At 40.9% G+C, this 15,572-nt stretch overlaps 1 protein-coding gene across 1 annotated transcript in view; it reads right to left on the bottom strand.

Moving 5' to 3' along the window:
* The window catches only part of CTDP1 (CTD phosphatase subunit 1), a 93,217-nt gene that overhangs the window by 18,246 nt on the left and 59,399 nt on the right, over nucleotides 1-15,572 (bottom strand). Inside the window, exon 12 of the mRNA XM_084850053.1 lies at nucleotides 11,616-11,788. Within this exon, the coding sequence (XP_084706179.1) occupies nucleotides 11,616-11,788 (173 nt within the window). The remainder of the gene's footprint in view (nucleotides 1-11,615; nucleotides 11,789-15,572) is intronic.

The raw sequence follows: 15,572 nt of genomic DNA, 5'->3' as shown, positions 1-15,572 counted from the left end.
GACCTCAGAAACTGCGCTCCCCTCCCCCTTGTAGCCGGCATGGTTCTCTCCACGCTAGCTATGTCTCTGCACTTGAAAATGGAGTACAGAGACAGGGAAAAGGAAGCGGTTCTGGGGGCGGGATGGTGACCGTGGAAGTTGCATTACACAGCTTCCTATGCACTGTGTGGCCTCCCCCACCCCCTGCTCCAAAGCTCCCCAGCCAGAAAGGCAAAATTGCCTGTCTAGCCAGAAATGTAGGGCAGTCGGAGGCCGCCCTGCACTGGATAGGTGACAGCCTTCAAGTTCAGAGGCTCATGATTATCTCCATATGATTACGACCTTATTCATTCAAAGTATTCCTATCCTGCTCCTCAGCCAAAAAGGTTGCTGGTGCTGCTTGCATAAGTAATTCAAGACAAGACACAAGACTATATCTTAGTTTTTGAACAGAAACTATGAACATTGTTATTAAACAAACAGAAGGCTTTATTATCTAGGAATCAAAACAGCATTTCATTCTGCATCAACATTTTCATGCAGAAACAAAAGAAACCAATTTTTAGAGAAGTTAAAAAAATAAACATTTTTTAAGAGAAATTTCTAAAAATGTAATTCAGGAGTAGCAATAAATGTATAATACTTTTAAAGAATTCAATGTTATTTCATCATCATGCACAGCATATGTCATACATAATAAGTGTAGGCAGACAGGATTAGCCATTTTTTCATTAAATATATATCTTGTTCCAGTCCAGTAAATATATTCTTGAAAAGAATAGCATATTTCTGGTCTAGTCAGTGATCGCTTTCATGTGTAACAATCCCGATTCAATAAACCATGGTTCATCAGCTCGGGAGCAAACTGTATACCCACATACTTCCTCTTTGGCCCTCCCCTTAGGCCCCTGACTTCAGCAAAGCTATCTTACAGTGCAATCCTATTTATGTCTACTCAGAATTAAATCTCACTGAGCTCAATGGGACTTACTCTTGGGTAAGTCTGTAAGTGCTTGTAAGATTGCAGCTCTAGTTTCTTAAGTACAGCTTCCTGTGTTGTCTAAATGGGGATACGAAACCAGGTATCCTGGGATGGAGGCCTCATGACCTGGGCCTGACAAAATGTTAATAGAATTTATTGTCATAAGCGTGATGATCAGATATTAAGTAGAGGTCTCTCTTAGTTTTCACTGATTGGAAAGCTAAAGTGTGAATGATTAAACTCTTAACAATAAAACAATAATAAAGCCCTTAACAACAGTTGCATCACAGGATGTACTTTGCTAGTTTTGATACGTAAAAATCACAATCTATGGGTGGAATCCAATGGGGTGCTTCCGTCCCTGCCAATTCTCTTCTATTCTTCTGACTGCGTTGTACAAGTGCTTCCAGACAGTGCAACCTGAAACTAGTGTAAATACTCATTTCTGGAAGGAGGCAAGTCGGTGAAGCTTGCACAAGGGAGCTCTGCAGATCTGCCTCCTTCTAGAAAGTAACGATTCCACTAATTTTGGGGCTTCCCCTAGGAAGTTCTAAATCTCCCTTGCATAAGCGGTAGGTCCCCTGGCACAACACAGACAGCGGGACCCACTGCTTGCACAATGGAATCACTAAGGTGGAAAAAAATAGGTGGGGGCATAAGAGCCCTGTTGGATACTGCCCATTCATGGTAATTGTAAAAAGTATGCAAGCAATGGTTCTGTAAGAAGAAGAAAGCCATGTTACTATCATATTTAGGGTGAGGGATTAATGCATCTTAGCTATATTCAAATTTTGGATGGGGAAACTGCTTAAGATGAACACATCTGAGGGCCAAAGTAGATGTTATCATGGCACAACGTGTCACAAAGTCAGTACTATCAATTTCTTCTACGGTGAGGTGGGGACAAAGGCTACTTAACAGTGCAGAGTAGGTGGGTGGAAAAGGTGCACTGATCACTTCACCTCTCCTCACTTCTCCCCATCACTTCTCTCCCAATGGGGTAATTTCTGATCTTGGAGGCCTACTGGAGAAAAATGGCTGGAGGCAAGGAAAAATAGACTGATGGGGGAACAGTTTAGCACCCTCTCCTTCCCACCCATGCTGCACTTTAAACTGTTTATCTATTTATAGGATACCAGCATAACCTGCACTGCAACATGAGTTGTGCCACCACAACATGCAGCTTGGTTCATAATTTCTGCAAAACTGGAACTATCAAACATGTGCTAAGACAGAAGTTTTGGAAAAGACTGAAGCTGCTATTTTGTACAGCCATCTTACCTGGATCATGTTAGAAAACTAGAAAACAGTTTTTCCATTCCCAATGTGAACTGTAAAATTATTTGAATTTGTGCATCCATTAAAATTTCATACAGGGTTCATAATCCTTGCACTACAAACATACACATAGATATTCTGTAGTTCTATTGCCTTCATGTAGGGGCTTATGTATATAGTACTGTTGACAAATTTTCTCGTGCAATAAAGTTTGTGCTAGCAAATTCCATACTTAATTTTTCTGTAGAAAGCAAACATGCAATTTATCAGAGGCTCTTCTAGTTGTACCAAATTCCCAGGCTAATTAGAAGTAGTCATTTAAGGCCCAGAAAAAGCAAAATTTTCATGAAAGGGAATTATAAACTAAAAAAGGGAATTAGTTTAGATAATGTACAATATTGCTAAATACAGGCCATAATTATAGTTCAACAGATTTCATATACACATCCAATACATTGGCAGGAAGGGAAGCAAATTAGAAGTTTGGTTCAGTTTTCAATTCACTGCAGTTTATTATTATATCTGAACCTGGACAAACTGTGCTTATTCTTAACTATGTTTTATTGAAACAAACCAGCTTCATAAACCATGGTTTGAAGCTGGCTTGTTTTAAGCAAACCATAGCTGAGACAGTTTGTTCAGGTTTGGATATAATGCTAAACTGCAGATAGAAATGGAACTGAAAGCTTCCAATCTTCTCACAGACATGCTAGAGGAGGAGAGGGGAGGACATGAGCCCAAGCATTGCTCACATAACACTAAACCATTGTGTGAATATAACATAACACAGGATTGTTTTCTTATCTTGTGCATTCTCCGTTTCAAGTTGCTAACTACAAGCCAGTTTTATGAACAATAACGAAATGTTCAAGCCAAAGAACATTGCATTTGTTGTTGTATCTACAGTTCTCCAATTAATTAGCTTATAAAAACTTGCATGCTACATCCACTTATTTATTTGATTTGTACCCCACCTTTCTACCAAGAAAAATGGCACTCAAGGTAGCTTACAACCATAAATAAAACTTGATTAAAACAGTACTAAAACAATACATTAAAATAAAATAAAAACACAGCAACGACAGAAAGAAACAGCACCTAAACCAACAGACCCACTTACATGCCAAAGGCCTCCTGGAATAAAGTGCTCTGTGCCTCTTGGCAAAAGAAAAGCAGAGAGGGAGCGAACCCAACTTGGCAGGGAGTTCCACAGCCTGAGAGCATCACCACCAAATGGGCTTCTGAAGGTGGCAGTGTCAAAAGAAGGGCCTGAAGATCTTAAGACCCAGGCAGGCTCATATGGGGGAAGGCAGTCTTTAAGGTAGCCTGGTCCCAAGCTGTATAGGGCTTTGTAGGTCATAACCAGCACTTTGAATTCTGCCTGGAAACAGACTGGTAGCCAGTGAAGCTGTTGTAACAAGCGAGTGATGTGCTCCTTGTAACTGGGCTCAGCCAACAGTCTGGCTGCAGCAGCTGAAGTTTCTGAACAGTTTTCAAAGGCAGCCCCATATAATGCCCGTTACAATATTCCAAACGGGATGTAACTAAGGTATGTGTGACCGTGGCCAGATCAGACGTTCCTAGGAATAGGTGCAGTTAGTGTACTAGCCTCAGCTGTGCAAGTGCACTCCTGGTCACTGTCAGAACCTGGGCATCCAGGTTCAGGGCTGAGTCGAGAAGTATACTCAAACTGCGAACCTGAATGTTCAAGGGGTTTAGCACAGGTTAAATCTTTATTCCCTGACCAGGAGCACCTCTGTCTTGTCTGGATTAAGCTTCAATTTGTTTGCCCTCAATCTATCTATTACTGACATCAGACACCGATTTAGACCTAGAACGGCTTCCTTGGATTTATCTGGGAAGGAGAGATAGAGTTGGGTGTCATCTGTATACTGGTGGCACCGAACCCCAAAACCCCAATCTCTTTCAGCAGTTTCATGTATATGTTAAATAGCATGGGGGATAAGATGGAACCCTGAGAAAAGCCACAGGCATCAAACAGGCGTCCATGATGATGAACAGGAATCCTCCAACACCACCTTCTGAAATCACCCCTCCAAGGACCAGAGCCACTGTACAACAGTGCCTCCCAGTCCTATCTCAGACAGATGCCCCAGAAGGATACCAATGTTTGATGGTATCGAAAGCCTCTGAGAGGTCCAGTAGAACCAAGAAGGACATGCCCCTCTGTAGAGTTCCCAGTACAGACTGTCCACCAAGGTGACCAAAACAGTTCCGACCATAACCAGGCCGGAAGCCAGATTGAAATGGATCTAGATAACTGAAATCATGCATCTGTGAAACTGGAGGTGTCTCTAAAAGGTCAACTGGAACATACCACTTCACTAGGTTTTATTGTATTAAATGCTCATTGAAGGATAATTAAGGTACTCTTTAAGTGTTACAGGCACACCTTGGGTTCTAGTTTGCTGTGGGTTCAATAGCACTCCTGCAACATTTTAAGGTGTACAACCATAAGGGTAGAACCAATTAAGTGGGTCTTTCCCATAGAATAGGCACCCAACCAGAAGGCTGGGCTGATCCTAGGGGAAAGATCCATGGCTATGGGCATTTAAACATTACACGGTCATGATAAGATACATCCAGAGTAACTCCAATGGCACTCCTACAATTTTGGGAAACTCAAACACTGTTACAGTTAAGGAGACATCACAACAGTCTTAATCACATAATGAAAGATGCCATATTGCTATTGGAGATCTTAAAGCACTAGACAAATTCATTAGTTTGCAAATCTCATTCCTGCAAAGACTTGCCTGTTATTATTTTAAAATTTTATATCCCATTTTCTTCTACTAGAGAGGCTCAAAGCAGCTAATGCTACATAAATTTAGAATACAATCAATAAAACAAAGGAACAATTAAAAGTAAATATTGTAAGCACCAATCAGAAAAAAACAGCAGTCAGAAACTATCCCCCTCCATCATGCATGGTATGATTTCCCAGTCAGGAATTCGCTTCCCCCAAAGGCCTCTTTAAAAAGCCACAGCTTTATCATATAGTGGTAAAATGATGGGGTCAGGTGGGCTACGCTGGGGGGGGGGGTGTATTTTAGAGATTCAGCCCCAGGATTAAAAAGGCTCTACTTCTTTTATTCACCAGCCACACCTCAGGTGGCGGAGGTAGGGAGGGAGCTATACAAAACAGGACCTCAGATGATCAGAATGCATCAGAGGGAAAAACACATGAGAAACAGTCCATAAAATAATATTAGCAGTCACACAGAAGCACTATCTGCATGAACTGCTGCCTCCAGATGGAACTGTGTATGTGAAAACTGAGAACTGTTCACAATGGCTCGAAAAACGTGCCAATGCAATCGCAGAAATAACTGTGACCATATTTAGCAGGGGTGTGGAACCTCAGGTCTGGGGGCCAAACCTAGCTTACCTGGTGTCTCAATCCAGCCCTCTGGGGTTCTCCAGATGGCCACACCCCCTTCCTTGGTCCCATCCACTTGGCCCTGACCACCAATCATTTGGTTGCTTCCTGGCTTTTGTGCAATTTTCCCCCATTCTAAAAGGTTGAAATGCCTCTACTAAGGCTTAGTTACTGACAGCAAGAGCTTTAAGCTCAAATAAGCTAGTATTTTGGAAATGTTTGGCCTCAACCCTTTTGCCCCACCTGCCACTGGAATGACCCCACTTGCCACTAAAAGGAATTCAGCCCTCAGTCTGAAAGAGGTTCAGCACCCCTGATATATAGCCTGAATGTATGGGTATTAATTCACACAGACACCAATGAGTGTGAGCACAAGTCCAGCAGCAGTTTCATTCCCCTTTAGTTTGTGTAAGAACTGAACTGACCCTTGCAATTTTTGGTCACACCTGAAAAAAAAATGTTTTAAGAATTTGGGAAGCATGGACAAAACTCCATTTAAGTGTATTCTGTATTATACAAGTATACAGAACATAGTTTTCCAGCTGTACTATTTTTCTCATAATAAAAGGAACAAGTGAAAGAAAGATGAAAGCGTATTTAAATCTACCATTTGAGGATCATGCATACTTTAACTGTTCCATTCTCTGCCAAGTTACATCAATGAACTCAATAATGTAGGAGAATTCAAAAGGCTAGGTATTTGTACAGATAATGAAAAGCTCCGAGGATAAAGTCATTATGCCCACGTTCATGGCCTAGAAAGAAAAATAAAGCAGGGTTTTCTCAGCTATCCAAATGCAACTAGCATGGTTTCAGAATATTTCAATGGGGAGTAATAATTGGATATCTATCCACCATTTGGTCTGTGCGCCTTTTTCCTTTTGAAATTTTTTCAACTAAAGAGGTATTTATATAGGAAATCATTTTCTTTTCACATAGCCACTCTGTCTGGGTTGAGCTCTAGGACTGGTGATTTGAGCTCCTTTCTAGCTACAAGAACATGATACAAATACTGATTAATAAAAGCGTTTCCAGAGTATTGGTGCATACATGCACTTTTAGAATCTAGTCATCATCCATCCATTATTGTAACATGAGAAACTTAATCTGAAAATTAAGAATCTTTCATCCATACCATATCTACCATAAAGGAAAATAAGCGTGCATTTTTCCTCTTAATACAATTACTGCTTTCCCCCTTTAAACAAAATTCATGTAAGCCATGAATGTAATGAATTATAGTTTGCATCCTATATACTCACCTATTCTCCCATCATTCCTCCTGCACCCAGAATTTATTTAGCTACTTGAAAGTAATAAGGAAGAGCAGCAGATTGGTGGTGAATATCTCACTATTGTGAAGCTTCTCCATCTCTCCTAACAAATCTTCACTTGTCTGGCTCCACCACTTTCAGCTGTCCAATCACCTCTCTAAATTATTCCTGTTCCCCCAATGTCTCTGTTCTTTCTTCCATGCTGCTTCTTATTTCTGGAACTGTCTCTAGAATGCCTTTGTGAGGACAATGCTCACTTCCTTCAAGTCCCTTCTCAAAATCGCTTTTTTCATGAATCCTTGAAACAACCTCCTAGTCCCAATACCCTACTGTATCTATGCCTAAGTACATGTAACTGTAATAATCATATATTTTTGCCTTGATTACTGCTTCTTCCATTTCTCTCCCTTTCCTCTGTTATCTTCCTTGCATCTACTTTTAGACTGAAGCTCCTTGGAGCAGGGATCTATCTTCCATTTATTTGAGAAGTGCCACATACATAAATGGTGCTAAAGTGAATAAAATGCTAGTTGCCTGGGTGGCCTTGGCTAACTCTAGTGGTTACACTGTAAAACCCACTACTTCATTAAGATCATTTGAAGGCCTGGGCTCAGAGGATATAATTTGGGTCTAATTTTTGAATAACATTGTACTTTCAGTATTGAATTGGCCTACTTTTTTGTGCACAGGATAAATGTCAGCTATTCTTAAACCATCAGTCTGCTATGTACTGTTTCATGTTTACCTGCAACAGGCTTTGTATGAACTACCCATTCATATTCCTTACCACTTTACTGTAGACTAACATACACACACACACACACACACACATATTAACTTCAAGGTGAATTAGTGAAATTTTAGGTATAAATCAATGCCTTGAATCTAGAGGGCTACTCTGGGCACACGGAAGGGCTTGGGCACGCTCAGTAGGATGTTTAACTTTTTCCTTTCAAAAGCAGACCACATGCTATATCACGAAGTATTTTGGAAAGGCCCCTCAGTTTCCAAAGTGGCTTGCTAGAGCACTATTCAGAAGCATTGCTCACACATTAGACCAATGCATGACTGGAGCCACGCTGACTAGTCCTGCCCCCAACCTTGCATGCACCAACTAATTCCGCTCCAGGTGTCCACGTGTGCAATGTGCACATCTGCAGGGAGGGATGCTTTGTATATATTGCTGTACATATAAAGACTTCCATACGATCTGAAACCCTGCACAACTGGGGTTCCAGATTACACAGAAGTGCACCTGTGTGTGCAAAGGCTCCCTGCCTGCAGTCATTTGCACTTTAAGCATGGATGCCACAGAGCAGGTCAATTGGTACATGTGATGTCGGGGAGGGTGCTAGTCATTGTGGCCCAACTCACATATTGGTTTTATGTGGACTAATGCATGCAGTACTGACGTTTGAGAAACACAAAACCCTCTGGTAAGAAATGAAACGTAAGGCCAGTACTGTGAACTCTGGTCCTCACACCTCTTCATGTCAGTATTATCTGCAATGAAGCCTGCCAACCAATCACTGGACATTTCTCATACTGAAGCCTTCAAATGTAAGGGTTTAATTGATAATGGCTATACACCCATCTGATATAGCAATGGGGAGAGGGAGTGAACACTCTGTATCCTGAGTAACATTTAAAAATTATTTTAAAAACAAGACGTTAGCATTGATGGGTTTTGGTGCCGAAAAAGTTTAAGAAAGCAGCTATTCCTGAAAGATCATTTACACACACACACACACACACACACACACACAGCCACTGCTTCAAGAGTTTCATGTAGGGACCTAAAGTTTACTAGGTGACACTGGATCAGTTATACTCTTTCAAAGTTAAACTAGATGTGACATTTGATGTATATTTGAATTTTGTGCTCACGGCTTTCCTCCTTTTAAAAACAAGGAAGCAAACAAAAAACTAACTGTAACTATCCACGAGTCCACAGTGTGGGGGAGGGGGGCTTACCCCTTTTCCCTATACCATTTTCCCACGAAAAATACCTCCCAAGCTGCTATTTGCAACAAATTATTTTGGAGGGGGATACTCACTGGGAAAAGAGTATGGAAAACAGGTTTCCCCACCCCCACTCCCATCCATATACCAAAGTCACAATGCAGATCAGGGTCTGCACCTGCTGTTAGTTTATCAAAATAAGGAGAACACCAAGGATGAGATTCATGTTTAATATCAAATCTAGTTTAATCTTTAGCCTATCCTACCTGACAGGGTTGTTGTGATGGTAGAAAATGGGGAGAGAGCAACAATAATGTAAACTGCCCTGAGCTCCTTGGAGGAAAGGTGGGATAAAAACATCCCTATCCTAAATAGTTTCCTGTCCTTTTTCCAGGATGCAAAGTATTAAACTATTTAAAACTTAGAGAATTAGCCTTTGGGATTAGTATTTTATTCCTGCCATCTCTTTGAATAACTACAATTGAGATATATTGTTAAACCTTCTTGTTCCCAAGTTAGTGCCACTCCATTCTGTTTAGATTTGAGAATCATTTCAAACTAGTTGTCCCCAACTTGGTGCCCTCCAGATGCTTTGGACTATGATTCCCATCATTCCTGATCATTGGCTGGGCCGGCTGGGTCGATGGGAGCTGTAGTCCAAAACAATTAGAGGGCACTACATTGGGGAAGGCTGCATTAAACCTTTTGCAAAATGAAACATACAACCAATGTTGTCTTGACTGCACAGTATGTTTGTAAAAATAGAGTCTGGTGCAGTATGGTATGTAGGACAATGACCTAAGAGTACTTTTGTTGTTGAGAAGGGTGCTATAAAACATATTGTCCAAACTGAGGGTTTGCAGCTTGATGCTCAGTAAATCATAACAGTATTATTCATGAGCTTGTGTTCTATCAAGTTCTTGTAGATTTATGAAAACTGTCAAGTGAAAGAAAGAAAAATGGACAGACAACAGACTTGGTGAAGTTAATAAATTGTTCTGGTGGAGGATATTTGTCTTCTTTGAAGTGGCCTTTAGAGGATATATAGTAGCCTCTTGGGATAAGCACATTGGAATAGAAATGCATAAGAGGATCTCATCTGTCTTGTCTTTTTCATCCACTTCTTTGACCTTTTTGACAAAGAGAGTCCCTTTTAATGTACTACTCATGATCTGATTAGTTACTACTTACTGTAACTGTAAACATTTTAAAATCTTTATGTGACAACTGAAACTGCATGCATACATAATTGTGTGGAACACTTGTGTGGTTCTCATGAGGCAATCTCCTTTTCACCTGACATCAGTCTCTTTCATTCTGTATACAAATTGTGTAAGAATACCCACTCAAATGTGTTGGTTTGTGCTGAGAAGAATTCTAAATATTTTCCATCACCTTGACCTTCTAGAAATTTCAGATGCACATGTGGAATTTACATGTTCCCATATATCTTAAATATCCACCACAAATTGTCTGTTTTCTTAAGATACTGCTTACAGATCGGTTAGCAAACTCTGACCTGGGTTAGATTTATAATTAGTACATATATATATAGAAGTTCAATACTGAGCACATATACCTAAATGTACACATTCCAATATGCAAGTATTTCATGCTGTTACTTGAACAACTGGTTTTTAGGGTGGGCATCTTAAAAACTGAGTCAAATAGATAAGAGAGGATGTTATAGGGCTGACAAATTAGAAATTAACAAGTCACTGGGTCTGGACAGCATACAACCATGAGTTCTTAAAGAACTCAAATGTGAAATTGCACCTTTAACACTAAAATCAGACTCCTTACTAGAGGATTGGAAAATATTCAAGGTAATGCCAATTTTTAAAATGCATATGATGTGCTTTGAACCTTTAAAATGCACTATACACATGCAGATGATCATCATCATCATCATTAGAAACATAGGAAGCTACCTTATACCAAGTCAGACCCTTGGTCCATCTAGCCCAGTATTGTCGACACTGACTGGCAGCGGCTCTCCAGGTTTTCCAGCAGGAATCATTGACTTCAACGGGACTAAGCAATCTTACATCAGCCCAGGAACGCAGATTAATTTCCATGTTTATATGGACAATACAAAAGGTGGCTGAATGTGATCTAAAACTAACAATATTCCATGACAAATCTTTAGATTAACATGGTGAGTTTGTAGGTACTATAGAATCCAACATTAATTTTAGAAGACATTATGTTTTGTTATATAATATTATTGTCTTTGTTATGAATTTTGTACAAGCTGCCATGGAATTTGTTTTTGAAGAGTGGAATATAAATTATAAATAAGCATATGTTTTAATCTCATGAAATCACTTTCTTTTTTAGCTCTAGTCTTTAGAAGAGGACATACTAAATACTGTGGAGTGCAGGGCAGAACTCTGATGGGTGGGGAATATTTCGATAAGAAAATTATGCATTTTGGTATGACTGCCACACATTCTGTTTCATCCAATCTCCAGGTCCTGCAGACTTTCATATGCAAATTAGCAAGAGTGCTTTAGGATTCCATAACAAATTGAGGAAATTCTTTAGGGAGGTCTCTAAAAAGACACTTTTCAAAACTGTATTAAGTTGCTTTCTATCTCTATGTATGTATGTATACATACCCCCCGCCACCATTAATGCATTACTGGCAAACTTTTATATCCACTTTAAAGAGGTGGTTGGTGAATAAAATAAAATGCACTGACACTATTCATTTTATAAGCCAAAAAACATATACCTGGGTATGCTGCCTGTCAAACTTCTTTCACTTGATGATGTTGAAACAGGCCTCTCTTCTATTTTTATATTTAAAGTCTCTTTTGAATTACTCTGCGGTGCTTCCATTCCTTCTCCTACTTTCTTTTTCTCACTGTCGCTGTCATCACTGCCTTCTCCTAATATGTCATCAACCTGCCAAATGAGCGAGAATTAGTAGTGACACTGAACAGTTCAGCAGAACAATTCCATAATGACTGCATACCAATTTAAATATCAATGATTTTCTGCTACATCTTTTTAAGTTAAGTATTCAAAACATATTTACATATTTGAACATTTGTTATTGCCTTTTATCATATGAAGAGCCATGCTGGATCAGACCAAAGGCCTGTCTAGTCCAGTATAATGTTCTCACAGTGGCCAGCCAGATGCCTATGGGAAGCCCACAAGCATTTTGGTCATTTGGTTGTCCTTCTCTGCACCTTTTCCAGCTCTACAATATCCTTTTTGAGGTGAAGTGACTGTAACTGTATACAGTCCTCCAAGTATGGTCACCATATTTTTGTATAAGGGCAGTATGATATTAACAGTTTTATTTTTGATTCCTTTCCTAACAATTCCCAACATGGAATCTGCCTTTCTTACAGCAGCCACACACTAGGTCAACTTTTTCAATGAACTATCCACCATAACCTCAAGATTTTCTTCTTTGGCAGTCCCTGCCAGCTCAGACCGACCATGCCACATCCCTCAAGTGTACACGTGAAGTTAGGATTTTTTGCCCCCACTTGTGCATCTCTTTAACCTTCTTACAGAATTGTATTACCATTATAATGCCTATTCCCCAGTTTGAAAACATCATTTTGGAGCTCTTTGCAACCCCTTTTTGTTTTAATCACCTTAAATAATTTGATGTTGTCAGCAAATCAAAGCCTTCTCTCAAGCATCTCTGAGCAGCATAATGCAGAACATAAATGAATGTAACGGTCACATGAAAATACTAGAACATTCACCACTTATATCTGTACAAAGAAAGAGTATCTGAGCTTTCATTTAACATATCAAATTAAATGAAGTTTAAATAAGTTAAATTAAAGTTTTTTTCTGATACTACGTATGGAAAATAAACTATAGGAAATGCTTCAATATGCCCATAATCTTGTTAATTTGTGAGGTTTCAATAAATAGCTACTGAAGAGAACATGTACTGGGTTATCTCAGTAACTCCCAAGTCATAAATGAGAAGGGGTAGAGGATAATGTTATTTGGAACACAGAAGCAGCAAACATATCCACTTTGTCTTATCTCTTGGGTGAAGGCAGGGATAGGCTGACAAAGCTCTGAAAAAAGCTTATCCTTCAGCACTTCTAAAGTATCCTTTTCTTTCAAGTTGTAGGAATGATTGAATCAAAAAGTCAGAAAAGTTCAAAGCACCATCTTTTGGGATTGACAAAGCAAACTACCACAGCAATAAGTAAAGGATATTTGTCTAAATTAGTATCCCATTGAGGATGCAACCATAAATACATATATTACAAAGTAAATTTCCTTTGAGTTCAGTGAGATTTATTTCAAAGTAAGTGTGTTTAGGATTGGACTGTTGATATTAAAATCTGTGTTTACATTCTGCTTGTATTCCATCACAACAGAAGGGCAAACATATTTTCTGATACGTAATAAAATAATCCAATATTATTTGGTGGCAAAACTGATGGAACACAGATATAAAGACAGGTTGCTACCTGTCACTGTAGTTCTTCGAGTTGTCATCTGCGCATCACAGATATGGGCTCTGCGCCTGAGCGGAGCTCGTATTGGGAAACTTCTAAAGCTGAGGAGTTTTAGGCGGGGACCCTTTCCCCACCTTCCTGTAGCAGGTTCCTGCCTCTTCCCTCAGTTTCTTGAGACTGACATTGTGACCTCGTAACCGAGCGAAGTAAACACCTTCAGTGCCCAACACTGAACTAGAGTATGAGACCAAAGTGGGGAAGGTGGGTGGGTTATGTGAATACACAGATGACCACCTGAAGAACTACAGTTACGGGTAGCAGCTTGTCTTTCTTCTTCGTGGTCTCTGTGCATCACACATATGGGTGATTAGCAAGCTAACTTACAACCGAAGTGGGTCAGGGTCCTACTAAAATACAGAGGATAGGACGGCACAACCAAAAGCACAGTCAGCTCTCACCCAAGTGTCCACTCTGTAGTGCTTTGCTTCACAAAGGTGGATGGTGTCGACCAGGTGGCTGCGCGGCACAGTTCAGGGATGGAGACCCCTCTGCTGAATGTGACAAACGTCGCTACTGCACGAGTAGAATGAGCTCTAACTGGGGCAGACAGTTCATGCCCAGCTAGCTCATATGACAGAGCAACAGTCTTAACAATACATGAAACAAGGCACTGAGTGGACAGAGGCTGGCCCTTCCGTTTACTGCCATAGCAGGCAAAGGGGCAAAGTGACAAACAAAATTGTTCAGTTCTCGCTTTGTAAAAAGCCAGGGCATGGCATACGTCAAGCTTGTGCAGGGTTGACTCCAAAGGTGTAGATGGGAGGCAAAGGAAAACTGAGATATGGCTGGTTTATCCTGAACGCACTGAGCTCGCTGGCACAATGTACAGATGTTATGGCCACTAGAAATACTACTTTCCAGGAAAGGAGGCGTAGTCCACAGTGGCAAGCAGCTCAAAGGGCTTTGATGAAAGTGCTTTTAGCACAACAGAAAGGCTCCAGCTTTGTACTGTAAAGCAGAAGTGCCAAATTCCTGATCCCTTTTAGAAATCTTTTCGCTGTCGGATGTGAGAAGACTGAACATCCCTCAACTGGAGGGTGAAGCATTGAAATGGCAGACAGGTAAACTCTGAGGGAGGAGTGTTTGAATATTTTCTCAGAGAGGGATAGGAGGAACTGGAGAATCTGGTGCATGGAGCACCCTCTTGGATGGAAACTCTGCTGATGAGCAAACGTCACAAATGCAGTCCACTTCCTTGAGTAAGAGCGCTGCATGGAAGGCTTATATATAGTGCCTAATATTCTCTGAACCCTAGCCAAGGCTGCAGGACTGTCAATCACCCAATCCTCCATGCTGTCATGCAGAGAGTCGACAGATCTGAGCGCCGAATCCAGGCGTCCAATCCAACCGTTATCCTGGTGAGGAGAGATGGGAGTTGATGGGAGCCGTTGGTACTGACCTTGCGCCATCTGCATTAAAGAAGCGAACTAAGGCTGGCACGGCCACCAAGGTGTTACCAGTATGCAGTCGGTACTATCCATCACAATATTTGCCAGGACTCGGGTCATTAATGGGAAGGGAGGAAAGATGTAAAATAGAGTTCGTTCCCACTGAAAAACAAAGGCATCCCCCATCAAGCCTGGACCTTGTCCTGCTCTAATGCAGAAAATGTGACAGATGGCATTGTTTGCCATGGCAAGTAGGTCGACCCCTGTGTTCCCCACAGCCTGAAGACATTGCTCAGAACAGACCTGTCCATCTCCCATTTGTGGGATGTCAGCACTGTCTGACTGAGCTGATCGACCAGAATGTCGTCCACACCTGCTACGTGAATCGCCACTAAACCTATCCAGTGGGGTATGCACCAGTTGAAGATATTGAGTGTAAGGGTTAATAGTGGAAGCAACCTGGAAGCAACTACAAAATGTAGTCTAAGAAGCATAGTCAAGTAGAATCCAAGGTCAGTAGCATGGAGGTTCAATCACAAGGCCAGGTAAGGAAAACAGGAAAGAAGGCACTAGAAGCTGGTAGAAGATGCTGTTTCCAGCAATGGCTAGATTAAATGGCAGGTTTATATTGCCAGAGCTACCTGAGCCTCACCCAGGGCTCAGCTAGAGTTTGTTACAGGCCTTGCTCTTGAGGAGTCCCTTCTTCTTGAGGAGTCCTTTCTAAATGAGCACTTCTCCCTAAAGCGGCTCTACTGGCCTGCCTCATAAGGCAATGATGCTCTTGGGGGCACTCAGCCT

The sequence above is a fragment of the Heloderma suspectum genome, chromosome 4, assembly GCF_057233095.1.
Source record: "Heloderma suspectum isolate Gila_16-S chromosome 4, 16-S_ref, whole genome shotgun sequence".
Taxonomy (NCBI): domain Eukaryota; kingdom Metazoa; phylum Chordata; class Lepidosauria; order Squamata; family Helodermatidae; genus Heloderma; species Heloderma suspectum.
Note: the sequence above shows the minus strand (reverse complement) of the source record. Positions and strands in the feature narration are given on the sequence as shown.